We start from the raw sequence: 15400 nt of genomic DNA, 5'->3' as shown, positions 1-15400 counted from the left end.
ACAGCAGCACAACTAGATATTGATTCAGGACTGCAGCATCGGTACTGTAAATTATCTTACTATTACACTGTAATAACAATCATTTTATCCTCAGGCTTCCCACAGTCATGAGCAAAGCTAATTGGCAGGAGAGACCGTGATCCGCCTGTCACTGACTCCAATACATCGGACATGACAAAATGAAAGGTAATGTGTCTTTCGGCTGAAATATAATTCATAGGTGAAGCTGATATAATGCACAGACTTTGACATGTTTAAAGGTGAAGTAATTTAGGCAGGTAGAAAGGATTTTATTTTGTTAATGTAGATTTTTAGTATTATAATCTCTGCTTGCTCAATTCTTTTCCAGCTGTATGTCAATTTTAAAGCACAATTGAATATGCTGGCTCTATATAAAGTACTGATAATTAGACTTGTGCTTAAAAATATTTGCCACTATTTGTTAGGAATAAGACGCTCTGGCTCCTGCCAGTCGCTAGGCAATGGGATCGGGGTGTCTCTTCCCCGACCGGGCTTTCAGACTCGGCCACTTGCAGCTCAATCACAGATCCTGCTGGTAGCGTCACTTCTGCTCTCAGATTTCCTAGTTCAGCCGTTCGCGCGGCAACCAGAGATGCCAGGCGGCTGCTTGAGATTCCGCTCCTGGCGATTGCTAAGCAGTCAGAACACTGGGTTTAGAGCACCTAGACGCAGCTGCAGTATTAGGATTCTTGGGGCTGGTATGACTAGGAATACTTTGATTGGCTGTCTAGGTCTTTTTTTAATAGGATTCAGGTCAATACAGCCCCACCGGTTCTAGCTCTTAGGTTATCTTATCCTTGGTCTCCGATCTGCCTGGTCCAGTTTCCTGTCTGACCTACAGATGGAGCCTCCATCAGCCATCCTGCCTGATCACCAGATATCATGTGCTGGCGCAGGCTGGCGGAACGGCTGACAAGGACGCCAGGCGGCGGGGAGCAGGGACTGAAGGCTTCCCTGTCCGTCTCCGCTTCTGGGAGATGGGCAGGGAGTGAGGAGATGGGCTTAGGGCTGCTACAGCCTCCGACAGAATGGGGCATGCAAGTGTCTCAAGCGTGCCTGCCATATTCTGTTGTAGGATGGCAGCTCGCAGGGAACGGCGCAAGGCGATTCTATTGCCAGGAGCCACTTTAATGAGAGTGGCTCCATCTGTTGTCTTGGTCTTTGAGTCCACCAGGAGTTTGTATTCACACTTTCTGCCTGCACAAGTAGTGTATTTCCATCTGGTCTCCGGCTCCACTTTCCATCTCATATGTCCTAATCTTCAGGTCTCACACACATTGAGGTAGAATCTTGTCTTATTTATTGTTATATTTTGGTTGTGTTCATTCTTGCGATGGAGTCAATGGTGTTTTGTTATGTTTTACAATTTGGCCGCTCCTGCATCTCCTGTTGCTTTTGGTTAGTGACTGGGTTGCTCCTGCGTCTGGTTAAGACCTCCCTTGTGTGACAGTGTCACTTGCTTAAGTTCTTTATCCCCTGGTTTTTTGTTATTAGCCTCAGCTAGTTTGCCTTTTGTTTTCTTCTGTGTCCTGCTAGTGTTTTTCCTTAATTAAGACCTGGCAGCACCGGAGTTGGGGCGGACTTAATTTGTCCCATCAAATGTGGCTGTTATAGGTGAAGCCTAGCTCTGCAGTTACTTGACCTGCGCTGGGGAAGGCAACAGAGGTAGTGTAGTGTCTGTTGTGGCCATTCTGAACAGCGGTCCCGGCTATAGGTTCACATCCGCAACCTAACACTTTTAAGCTGGTTCTAAGTCCTGTTTGGAACTGTTAAGGTCCCCATCACCTAGTGTGAGGTATCGCATGCAATACCTCGCCAACTCTTCCAGCAGCAGCCAGGCAACAGGTTCACATATGATACATTGTGTGTGTTCCCGTTGCATACAATGTATTTTATGCAATCCTAGCTAGGGCTACAGACTGTGATGAATATTAATGGAGCCCTTAGGATCTGCGACTGCAAAGTGAGGTGCACTGGATCGAGCCTCACAACGCAACTGCAGGAAAATGACATGTGATGTGTCACTTTTCATGTGATCTATGCATCAGAATTGCATAAAAAGTGGCCATAATGCACTAGTGTGGATTACCGTCTTCACACACTTGAAAACACTATTTTAGTGGCATAATGGAATGTATTTTATTGGAATAATTATAAATGTTATATATTTGAAAATTAAAGTGATTTACAGATAATGGGGGAAATTTACTAAAGGAAATTTGTAAAAAAATAGGTGTATTTGTATCCAGAAATACACTTATTTTTTACATTTACTATCCCGAAAATACGGCAATTCGTATTCATATTGATGTGCTATCAATACGAATATGAATTGCCGTATTTTCAGGATAGTAAATGTCAAAAATAAGTGTATTTCTGGATACAAATACACCTATTTTTTACAAATTTCTTTTAGTAAATTTCACCCAAAGTGTCAAAATGTATATGAAACAGCAGTATGGCTGTCATGTCTCAGAAATGTGCACTGCCCCCAATTAATACCTCTGCCAACAATGGACACATGACAGAAGAGGATAACTTGGCATAGAATAAGCACAGTAGGAGGCAGACGGTTATTCTGAGATGCAACTGAGAGGCCCCTAAGATGCAGGAAGGGTTTTGAAGGAAATGTCATGCATATTGTAAGATTTGTGTAAATCTGCATAGGTACACAAGCACACAACTGCACACAAACATACACCCCTCTTCTTCCCCTTGCTACCTCACAAATCAGTATACCTGCTCAGCAGCTGTGGAAAGTAACGTCCTCCCCCGGCCAGCTACCTCACAGCAAATGGAGCACAGCCTAGTAGTAGCTGCACGCTAGCTCCCTCTATCTGGAGCCAGCCCAGTGGAAGCCCGTATCTCTGACAGGAGACGGCAGCTGCACAGGAGGCTGCTTATGACAGCTGAGCAGATAGATCGGCAGGCAGGGGGTTTTCTAGGTACTCCCTTGCATGCTCATATGACATTGATCGATATCGGAACATTATATCATTCACTGGCGTAACTGGGACCTGCTGAACATGTGGGTCATTTGGTTATATAACTCCAGAAACATTTAACTTCAAAAATGAGTTCCCAAAGGTGGCATTACCATTTAAAACTGTAGGAGCAGTGTGTCTAGAACACAGTTCGACAATCTATAGTATGTAGGTCATGCAGATTAGACAGCATTACTATTGCTATACCATAGGCAAATACGTTTATACTGTGGGTACATCGGCAACTATTAAATCAGTGTTTAAATTGGAATAGATTATGCAAACTGCAGGTTGTGTGTGATATCAGATGCTTACACACTGATAATGGTCTTAAGGACATTGAAGGGAAAAAAATTGATACTCTGCCAAGCAGGTTTTTCCAGCGCTGGCTCATTCATTGATCTATTATGTTGTGTTGCAATGTTTAAAACTGGAAGCTCTAAATAATGGAAGAATCCAGAGTGGTTAATCAACTTGTAATGATTCACTGTTTATAGGCAATTATTCAAGAAACAACAGCATTATTTAGAAAGTTTAAAGGTGTCAGTTCAGCTATGATGAATTACGTGTTTCAGCTGGACGATGGAAGAGAAATAAGTGAATGAGAAGGAGTGATGCTGGCACACTAAGGAAAGCAGATCCCTAAGAAGAAAAACACACTTCCTATCATTTAGCGCAAACATGGTGAATAAAAGTAAAAGCTTTCTTACAGATACCTTAGGTGAGATTTAATAGGATGAGAGATTCAGAAAGTGAGAGATTTTGTGAGAATTCTCCAGTTTTTTTTTTAAAGCGGCAATCATTTACACTTCAAAAGCAAACTGGTTTTGCAGTGTAAATGATTGCCACTTTAAAAAAAACTGGAGATTTCTTCCCAAATCTCTAACTTTCTGAATCTCTCATCCTATTAAATCTCACCCCTTATCTCATTCTTACCTACTTCACACTGATCTTCACTTTGGGGACCGGGATGCAAAATGCAGTGGTTGCATCATTTTAGTCCCTCCCCAAAGAGCCGTGATTCCCGGTATTTGATCAGCGAACAGGGGGGTGCTGATGGGGCGGGGCGGCTGGAGCAGGGGTTACGGTGAGGGGGGAACCAAATAGGTTAATAATACAGTATGTTTAATTACTGTTTTAATGCTAACTCAGGGCCTTATTCTAGTTCACTCTTTCTGACAAAATTCTTCTTAAATGGACAAAACCATGTGCACTGCAGGTGGGGCAGATGTAATTGTGCAGCAAAAACAGAAAATACCTTGCTGGGTCTCCTTATCATACAGCTTCATATGTACGATGCCGGACGTCTTGTTCCTCACAATTGAAAGGTTTGATCCATCCTTCTTATTGCACGTTCCAATCTGGCCGAGATTTTGGTCAGCCCACCATAGTCTGTTATCTGCAAAATAAATGAGAAAAATTGAATTAATGTTTAACTTTAATATTATCAATCTTTGGCTTGCTCTAATAAGGTTCCTAATGAATAGCTACGGCCGCACTTGGTGAAAGATTTACCTTTTTTGGAAGACTACAGTATGTTGTCTGTAACATTACAATTATAGTATACGGTATATTATCAAATGAAATTGTATTTCTATATGTAGCACAGCTTGTATTGTAGCACTTAGCTCACACTGTTCACCAGAGAATCTGTTTGTTAGATAAATGTGATAGGTTTTCAGTAGAAGAATAGTACAATAGTTCGTAGCAAGTGACATTAATTGCACAAGAAAAAAACTACATATTGTACTATAAAGGTTTCGCCAGCTGTGTACTTTTAAAGACTGTAAAAGTTATTGAAAAAGGGCCTTATTTTGAGTCACATGCAGTAAAGTCAATATTTTTTTCTGCTTATGCATCTATGTTGCACTACACACACACACATCCAGACAGAGATAGAGCTGAAATTGAGGAGGCATGGATGATGCCCAATCTTGTTGAAAATGTAGTGGGCATTCCTGATGGATTGAAATAGAGTTGGCTTAGTGCATTTACAGAGATGGTCAGTCCGAGGGAGTAACCAAATCTTTGCAACATATTGAAAGAGCCCCTGTCCTGATGATTCGCCGCTCGGCAGAATTTATACATCTTATGCTCCAAGGTAGTGCCCTAGTTCATTTTCTGATCCATTGTACTGTAGTTCCTTGGTTTACAGGATGTCACATAATAGGTATGCCAGTATATATTATGCTACACATTATCGCCGAATCACATTATGACATATTGGGGCAGATGTATTAAGCCTTCACAAGAGATAAATGAAAGGGTGATAAAGAGAGATAAACGTCCAGCCAATCAGCTCCTTATACCCATTTTACACCAAAACGCCGGGTCGCACCCGGCTTTTTTAGACCCAGGTTCAAGCCGGTGCGACCCGGCGTTTAGTGCCATTTACACCGGGCGGATAGCCCGACCCGCACCCGCCCCCCCCCGGAGCTTGGAGATGACAGCGCCGCCGGACCGGAACGCTGCTAGGGGCAGCCCAGCACTAAGGTAAGCTGCTAGGCTGCCCCCAGTCCCCGCGCACACTCCCCCCGCCGTCACACAGGAGGTGAATGGATGCCGCACACAGGCATCCGTTCACCTCCCTCCCCCGCCGCCGCTGCTGCTGCTGTCTGCAGGGTATAGCAGACAGCAGTGCCGGCTGTCAGTGACTGTCAGGCTGACAACCCGTCCAACCTGCGGACCGCAGGTTGGACGTTCCCCATTCATGTAAATGGGAGCCGGGTCATCCGACCCGGCGTTCCCATTTACACCGTCCTCTACCCAGGTCCTAGCCGTGTTCTACCCAGGTCAGGACCTGGGTAGAAGTCCCGTGTAAAGGGACACGGCGTTAGGGATTTACACCGCCGAAGATCCGGGTCTGACCCGCCGCTGACCCGGATTTTTCGGCGGTGTAAAAGGGGTATTACTGACTTTTTTCAAACGCAGCCTGTAACATGGCAGTTAGCAGTTGCTTGGCTGGACGATTATCTCTCTTTAGCTCTCTCGCATTTATCTCTTGTTAAGGCTTAAAACATCTGCCCCATTATCCCCAATTCACATTATAGCATATAGTGTTCTCCGTTCATATGATGCCACACTATGGTGCCTTCATTTCAAACTTTGCCACATTAAAGTGCCCTGTTTCTATTACGTAGCATTATATAGTGCCCTCTGCATTATAATGAACAGATCAGATTATGACACATTACAGTGCCTCTTACCATTATAATGTTACATCCACTACACACACCTCTCACTGATAATGTAATATCACACACTTCAGGTTGGGAAATGAATCGGCAAATCTGGGCAATTGGTATGCAACTTTATAGCCTGAGTCCTGGCCCCTAAGCCTCTGGGCCCCATAACAGTCGGACACTTTGCACCCTCTATAGTTACTCACATTGGCCATCCTATGTGCATGTTAAGGGAGTGATGCAAGCATGTCACTGATACTGGTTGCTTACATAGGAGGCCATACTTGGATATAAAACCTGCACTTGCCAATAGTGTGACCGATCAGTATTTCAGGCGCTGACTTCGGGCATTTCAGTACTTGCACACTTTTATGTCCTATACATATGCACACAAGGGAAGGTCGACGTAGAGGCATTTGCATAAATCTTTAGATGGACAAGCGCAAAAAGAAACAGACATGAACGCCACTGTGTCATTCTTAGCCAGCCAATCAACATTTTACAGTTAATATTATATGGTACATGATAAAACTTCAGTTACAGAGCAACTGTAGCAATAAATGACATAAGTTGGTCTTCAAGAACTAGTGGCACTTATGTGTTAGTTGGGCGCCCACTAAGCTATTTGCTTAGTTTTCGCATCCCCTCACCACAATTTGGGCTCAGTGGCTTGCTGCGCTCGCCACACTATATAAAATCAACTCCATGCCGACATCGATAGTGGGGGTATGAGCGTACTAACTATAGTGGGCGCCCACCTAACATATAAATACCGAACTAGTTAATACTGTAACTATAAACTGCCTAAAGATACATGGAAGTGTAAAATATATACTGTTATGATGTTCATGCATCCTTAATTATATTTACATCTTTATTAAGTAAGATGTGAGGTTGGAGGAATTAATGTCTCAGCAGGAGCCAGTTTAAGGCATTATATCAATCATCTTTACCTGCAGAACACTTAATACCAACACTCAAGATCAGATTACCCTATATCTGATGCACAGAATGGAAGTGCTTAAAATAAATATTTAATGAAAATGACTGATGCTTATTTGAATACCACTAATGATGTGTAATAAATAAAGTGAAAATGAATATTCAGTTGCTCAGTGGTGATCATTTGCATAGTTACTGGTAATTTGTAGGAAAGCGATGATAACACCAATACTAATACAGTGAATAGGGTGATAAATGAAAATTCTATTTATAGGCAATTAAAAGTTATTCCCAGAAAGAGTACATGAACTGTAGTCCTCACAATCTGCACAAACTATGATATAAAGACTACTATATCTTTACAGATAAATAATATGGAGCATCTGCTGGTGTGTCTTTATTTTCGTAGTAAAAAAGAGATGGAATATAGTCTCTTCTCAGCTTCCTGCCATATTACTATTATACTAAATGAAAGGCTCCACCTGATGTAGCTACTCTAGATAATTATGACAGCAGTCTGTTGTTGTTGTGAGGAACCAACATAAATAAGTCACAATGAAGAATATGTTCAGGAGCCCATAACAGCTGAAGTTATTTGTTGTAAATAGATATCTTGTACCAATTGGATCCCTCCCATCATGTTCCCCATGGCGCATGCGTAGGTAGGACTCACTCGACCCATGCGCAGATAGGACGCCGGGTCCTAAACCCAAAAGTCCTATAATATCACAAAGCACAGCTCTTTCCTCAAGAGCCGTCCTTTGCCAAAATCTTCCTGCATACAATGTTAGTACACATCAATATGCATGTGTAGATCAGCGAATGCATCACAAATTGCTATGCTTCCAGCTTCCCTTTTGTATTTCAAATTTTTGATCCAATCATATTTTGTCTAGTCTGTCTTAAACCGGTGTATGTAGTTATACTGTAAGTGGCAATGGGGCAGATGTATCATTAAGCTTGTTACGTTTGTGAAATAACGAGTCCCGCTTCTCCTGCATAACGAGGAGAAGCGGGCACTCGTTATGGGGAGATGTATTAACATCCCCCAAGCCGATAAGGAGAGCCGTTATGCCCAGCGTTAATGGCTCTCCTTATCGGCTCCCTCGCCGCCCCGCACATGCGCACTCCCCGTCGCCCCCCCTGCCCGGCTTACTGGGCATGCGCGAGATCACGCAAAAACCGCGAGATCTCCAGCGCAGCCCAAGCCAGACGCAGGGCTAGCGTTGTCCCCATAGTGGAGGATAGGACAACGCTAGCCCTGAGCTGGCGAAGCGGCCGGGGCGAATTAACGCCTTGAAGGCTGTTAATACATCGCCCCGGCCGTTAATCCCTGGGGGGGATTGCAGGGACAGCCCCGCCGAGCGTAACTCGGCGGGCTGTCACTAGCGCACGTTAGGTGCGCTAGTAATACATTAGGGACAGACGTAATCCCCCTCAGTTAACCAGCGTTAAGTGCATTTTTGCACTTAACGCTGGTTAATACATGTGCCCCAATGTATCTCTGCATTCAGTACAATTCTTAATATTATATTTCTTGAGGTTATTTTTTCCAGATTTTACAATGTGGACCTGAAATTTTGTCATAATGGTATATTTAGTGTGTGTGTGTGGGGGGGGGGGGGGGGTTGTTTTTGTTTTTTTTTTCTCAAAAAAGTCAACAAGATAGTAATAATTTTAAAAACTGTAGAGTATGGTGTTGGAATGTCAAATAAAAAACCCAGAAAAACAATTCACTGACAACTGGCCATTGAAGATCTATGATTGTTTTCCTCTATGGTCCCAAGTGTTGGGTGAAGATTCCTTTGAAAAGTCATTAAGTAAGGGCAACATTACATCTATTATATCATGAAAGGTTATGATAACCCCTGCTTACTTCCGAGATTATGTTTACCATGGCTATCGTCTCATTATCAAGCCAATGATCAGTAGTTAATCAGCCTTCAAAGTTTCCACTAGCAATTAGGCAAAATGGTAGTTATTGTGCTCTTTGTCTGCATGGGAATAATTACTTACAGTACATTACAGGTTCAACATAAATAGCTGCAATTTATTAGAAATTAATATATGCGGATGGTGTATGTTTTGCACACCGTTATTACAACGTTGCTGGTATTATTGATGAACATGATGAAATAACTAAACTTGTTTAGTAATTTAGTATAAAAAAAGCATAGATGGTGTATTTTTTAGCATTACAGCTCCTCATGACTGAGGTCTTGGGCTTGATTCCCACTACAGCCCAAACTGTAGAGTTTGTATACTCTCTCCATGCTTGCATGGGTTTCGTCTGGAAAAGCACATACCAAAAACATAGTGGTAGGTTAATTGGCTGCTGATGTGCATGTGTGTACAAATTGCAATGAATGCAGAATGTTAGTTCCATTGGGGCAAGAACTTTTGTGAATGGCCAAATATTATATGTAAAATTCTGCACAATATGTATGCGCTATATAAATAATTGGCAATAAATAATACTTTATGTGCTACTACTGTTTTAACTTTGTTAAAATAACTATCCAAAAATAAAATCACATTCTTTAACCCCTTGGCAATGACACTGAGGGTTCTCTTACTCTTGTGTTGAACCTGTTTTGTCATTCTTTACTGGTCACAATCCAAAATCAATACCAGTCCTTTTTTATGTAGTTAAAAAAAGAATGACTGTATATCTTGTATTTTCAGAACATACCATTAGATCCATTTTAATCTAGCTATCACTGCATTTAATCTACCTGGAAGGGCTATTTTTTATTAATTAAATTAGCAAGATAGAAAGCAGATGTTCACATTTTATTTATAAACACCGGAAAATACTTTGTGATTATGCTTGAACATTATCTCACCTTTACAAAACAGGAAGAAAAAAAATATATACAAATATTGTAGTAAAAACGCATAGTTATTTTAAAATCGAATCTTTGCTAATTGCTCGTTTTCACCAACAATGCATACTAATGTATTTTAAAAATGTGAAAACATACTACATTAAATGAAAGGATACTTTTTAACAAGATATGAGAAATCTGACCATTAGGTACAGTACCTCTATATTTGTGTACCAAGGGGGTAATTGTCTGTTCTTCTTCAGAGCATGTGTTTGTTATAGAATGTAGCAGTTACTGTAGATCACATTAAGGGGGAACTCAATTAGCTGTGGTTGTTTACCGGCTAATTGATCCCCCAGTACTATACAATTTGACATGAAGCCAGCAGTTAATAGGAATATTTTTTCACCTTCCTCAGTGGATTAAAAAAAAAAGTCCCCCATAACTCGGGGTTAACAGGTAACCGACTGTTTTAATGCACAAATTTGTTCTGTCAATTAAAGCCTGTTAACCAGCGTTAAACCCATTAACATGGTACTTTAATGGGTATTAACAAGGCTATTGTGGGAATTCAGGTATCCTATTGACTAGCCAAAGGCAATAAAACCAGAGATTACCTCCCGTTTTCACAATTGGTAAAACTTTCTGCTGGTAATTAATCTAATCATCTAATCACTGCTAAACTATCCCATTATTTGAAACAGCAGACCCCTCTCTTTCAGTTGTGGTTGCCACTATATTAATGAAAATGAGGATGGAGGAGATATTTCCCCATCTTTGGACTTCCTTAATTTGCTGCAATGTAGAACTCGTCACCAGACAATTGGCCTAATTCAACAAGGATCGTTAATCATTGAATTTGCAAATATGATTATTGAACGGCGGCACATGCATAGCATTCCCATTGCGCATATATATGTGGGTAATTTACCAAAAAAATCCATATACAAAAAGTCACAGTTTGATTGACAGGAAGCCAGCGTTAAGGGGTGAAAATGTGGTATTTTCAGGGTGTGTTTGTTATTGTTAGAGGCCGCGTGAGCAACAGCCTCCGAACAGCGTGTCCCGGATGTTGCCAGGCAACAAAGACGGCGCCGCGTCAGCACGCTCAGACCTCCAGCGGGCCTCACTGAGCGCCCAGGATCTTCTGCACGGCCACTTCCTCCTCTGCCGCAGCGGTTGCCTAGGCGACGGGTAACACCAGGCCGCCGTGCAGAGGAACAGCAGCGGCAGCAGATCATTGGTCACGGGTCTTATTTAAACTTCCTGGGCAGGCCGGTCAGACGCCGGTTATAGTTCTGTGTCAGCGAGTCCAGAGTGTTCCCGCTTCCTGGAGTCTTGCTGTTGCCTTTGATCCAGCCTGATTCCCTGCCTATCCAGAAGTGTTATCCCCGTATTCCAGTGTTCCTTTCTTGGTTATCCTGCCTGCCAGTGCCTTGTTGTTCCCGCTTCCCTGCTGTTTCCACCGTGCAGATAAGTTGGGGATTTACCCATCATTATATTACTGGCAGATCCTTGTTTCGTGCTTATTAAATCGTATGTGTATTGTTACACCGGTATTTGCGATGCATACGCAATTTTGCAAGTGCCATCTTTTCTTTTTATCTTTGCAGTGTCTTTCTGCTTGCAGTCCTCTGCGAATTCTCGGATTAGTGATCCATGCTATATTATGGCCCAAAAACTTCTACAGGGGCTTCTACTTTGAAAAAGGAGATTCCCCTATTTCAAATGACTATGCCTGGCACTGTATGTGCCAGGATGGGGGGAATAGGAGAATTTCTGTGAACTTCTATGGCCTTCTGTATTCTACCCACCCAACCTTGATAAGAAGGCCAGGCTGTTCTAAAATGCCTATATCTGATGTAAAATCAGTAAGTTTATAATGGCTGGGTGTTTTTTACTGTAAATGCAGGATGTAGGGCATCAAAGTCCAATTGGATGTTAATCCACATTTCAAAAGGAAGTATTATATTCAATAACAATAAATTGTGCACTAGGCTTAAAGTGGTGCTGGAGAATGGAGGAACTAGTTTCTCCTTGAGTACTAGGAGGAGTGAAACATACTGTAGGTGGAGGCGAACCGATGAGCCATCAGATTCTGAGAAAGGGAACGTGGCTCCAGATCGTAAGTGACCCTAGTGACATATGCATAATATATTGAAGTGGGTGTTGAGGCCTTCTTTTCTGTTGAATTACTGTGCAGGGCCTTGGTGAAGGAGAAACTAGTTCCCCTTACAATTACAGGTGGTGAAATTCCATTCTACCCAGTTCTCCCTCACTTTAACCCCAGGTTGAATATGTCACGGAAGGGGAGTTTGATGATGTTGTGTGGTGCACAGGGACTGCAGACGGACCAGAGGATGTTGGGTTAAAGCGAGCAAGTTTAATAAAGGATTTCATATAGGGGTAACAGAAAAGGACTCAAATACTTCTTTGAGAACAGTCACTGAGAAACCTAAAGAACAAGTCTTGCAAGGAATTTCGGGACAAACGTCGGTAACTGATAAGCAAGCTTTATGTAGACTGGAGGCGGTCAGTTTGGAGGAGATAATGAAGATTATATTTGTATCCAGTGAAAGAGGTGAATATGATGAATGAGACAACTGGATCCAGAATGTAGAAGAATTGAAAGACTGTGGATAATGGAACCAGCTGACTACTGGATCTGAAGGAAATAGGTACCGACAACCTCAGTGGAGCGGAACCGGGAACCAGACAAGACAGAGACTACAGCGACGGAGTCAGAGGCCAGCAAGCTGAAACTGTCGGCAGGACAGGATAGCAGTGGGCACCAGTAACAGTCAGGTGTCTTCCCAAGAACTGCACAGCTCAAGATAATTTTTGTACTGACCCTGATTAGCCTAGGCAGATCCCCATGGTCGGCTGCCATTGGCTAACAGGGCAGAATGGGCAGAAAGACCCTAACCTGGCCCAATCATCCTTTTGCAACCCACCGCCGCCAATCAAACAGTCAGCACTATGCCCCTATGTCTCCCCCTGCAGCCGCACATGACCACCGACCGAGCCCTGCTGCTGCCCGCCAGCCCTGGGAGCCAGGAGGAGACACAAGCTAGCCGACGGCTGCCATGGCATGATACAGTATATAATATTGTTATTTCTAGTCATGCTTCTTTTATAAGAGTGGACTTCTGCTTTAACATTTTTATCTACTTATTTTGTTAAATATTGCATTGTGTTATACTGGCAGAAGTATGTCAGAGTCCACCGAAGAAAAGCCTATTAGTAAACAAAGTTTCTGTTATTGCAACCAGAGAAAAGTGTATGTATTTGGTTTTGTCCCATGAAATCGATTTTCTGACATTCTACAAAATATTTCTACATTGTCCATCTATTTCTGTACAGTAAGTGTATTCTCTAGTTTCATTAGTTTGCAGGAAGGCTTTGCCAGTTGACACAGACAAATGTAAAGATCTACCTTAGGAGACAGAGAATAAAGAGAGAGATGGCAGGTTAAATGAGATCACACTGACCAAGATGGATAAGCAATGGGATATTGAACTCATAATAGACCAATTATTCAGAAAGTTGGGGAGAATATCTTTAGTAGCAAATGGCAATGGAATGAATAGGGATTTAGAATGCACAGCTAAGGGAATAAAAACCAAAAGAAAAGAAAATTATGTAACAATTGTAGAACAAGCGCTGTACAACGGTCTCTCAGCTCTTCATTTTCACAGAAGCCTAAATTGAATCCAGTGTTCAGACATTGGATAGGACAAGAATTAAATCAAGAAATATGAAATTTAATTTTCACTTGACAAGATGACAGGATAAATTAGCTATAAATAAATAAAATTACGTTTGATGAAATGTACAGATATTGTTATGGCAACAGTACATTGGGAAGATAGTGCTGCAAATCCGTGAGTGGGCTTCTTAACTACTTTCTGTAATGCTGCTGCATTAATATTTCTCTGTGTTTGGCAAAGATCATAAACATTTAAAGAAATAATAAAGACAGACAGGACAGTATCAATACGCTTTCAAGATTAAGGGGAATAAAAATATTCAGTAGCGTACAGCTTGATCATTAGTTGTGTACACTTTATTAAAAGGCTTAGCCTGGTGATGATCTCACATTGCAAATAGAAAAACTGTTCTAATTTCATTTTTTAGCACATTACACTTACTGTAGGTGCAGCGCCTTTTACAGTATATTACTTTTAAAGTCAGACAAGTTCTTACCCTAAAGGACAGTTAGTAGTAAAATGCAAGCACAGGGCGCATGGCAATGGAAAGTGCAGCCAGGCACGGATACTGTAGGGGTGTGACCTAATCACTGAGCATTGCCACACCCTCTACAAAAAAAAGAAAGGTAGCTGCAGTTACAGTATGTGTTCCCATCAACCAGGGTCAGATCAAGGGGTTGGAGCAATCCATACAATGACCCCCATTTCCCCCGAACAACATGCATGGAAAGGAGAATCAAAGAGCAGTTTAGAGCCAGCTTAGCATTGGGGATGATGGAGCCACAGCTCCAGGCCTCTGCTAAAAGTATTTTAAAAGCAGACCCACTATCTTGACATCATGGTTACAGATCTTTCCCTTCTCAGTAAAGGCTCTTTTTGTGCCACAGGTTGATTTGGACCTTAACGCATCGCACAACAGCATACCTCTGCACATTAAAACCCCCTAAATTGGGACCCTCACATGGTGAAGCTGGGCGCACTACCAAAAAGGGGGCATGGTCTATACAGAAGGGGCGTGGCCTCATGGGGATGCCACTGTCACAAGCCACCTCCCTATTTCTGTCACTTCGGGTGCAGGGCCAGTGCTGTGTGAGCCACAGGCTATAAATGTTAATCACTGGTATAATAACCAAGCAGAAATGGAATTCACCTGAAGCACATCCTAAAAATTTGTCCTGATTTGAATCTTTAAGCAAGCATGACGATGGGCATCCAAATCTGATGTTTGGGGGTCTGCACATGTGCAAAACCTTTTCAGCACATGTGCAGAACAAGGCCTGTGAGATGTCTTGTGGTATCTCCTGAGCTGCAGCATGACTGACATGGTGTTTGGAGGAACCAACCCTGTTTTGTAGGTGGGCCGGGCCCAGGCTCTGCATCACTGTATTCATACTTCCTGACCAGCTCCGACAGTCAGGTTGCAATGGCTATCTGATGCTGTATCTTTGGACAGAGCACCTCATATTGCAGATGGATGTTTAGAAGCTATGAAGTGCCACTTTGTCAGTGTAAGATTATTAAGAAATAATCAATATACAGTCAACAAAACTTTATTTTAAAAATAACTGATACAAACTGTATATGGGGCATAAAGTGTGTGTACTGTGATACAAAATGTAATAGTCAGCAGATGTGTACAGTGGGACTAATTACCGGCTGCTCTGTTGTTCTGCTAGTTCTCAAGACATCTTCAGCCCATTACCAGACAAGCATCACCTAACATTCACTGCATA

At 42.2% G+C, this 15400-nt stretch overlaps 1 protein-coding gene across 4 annotated transcripts in view; it reads right to left on the bottom strand.

Annotated features, from left to right (window-relative positions):
• Positions 1-15400, bottom strand: part of LRP1B (LDL receptor related protein 1B) — a 1445580-nt gene that overhangs the window by 425343 nt on the left and 1004837 nt on the right. For all 4 annotated transcript variants that reach the window (XM_083153866.1, XM_083153869.1, XM_083153867.1 and 1 more), the window contains exon 33: positions 4264-4404. In XM_083153866.1, coding sequence (XP_083009992.1) covers positions 4264-4404 — 141 coding nt within the window. The remainder of the gene's footprint in view (positions 1-4263; positions 4405-15400) is intronic.

The sequence above is a fragment of the Crinia signifera genome, chromosome 7 (assembly GCF_055691185.1).
Source record: "Crinia signifera chromosome 7, ASM5569118v1, whole genome shotgun sequence".
Taxonomy (NCBI): Eukaryota; Metazoa; Chordata; class Amphibia; order Anura; family Myobatrachidae; genus Crinia; species Crinia signifera.
The sequence above is the reverse complement of the archived record's forward strand: the minus strand, read 5'-3'. Positions and strand labels throughout refer to the sequence as shown.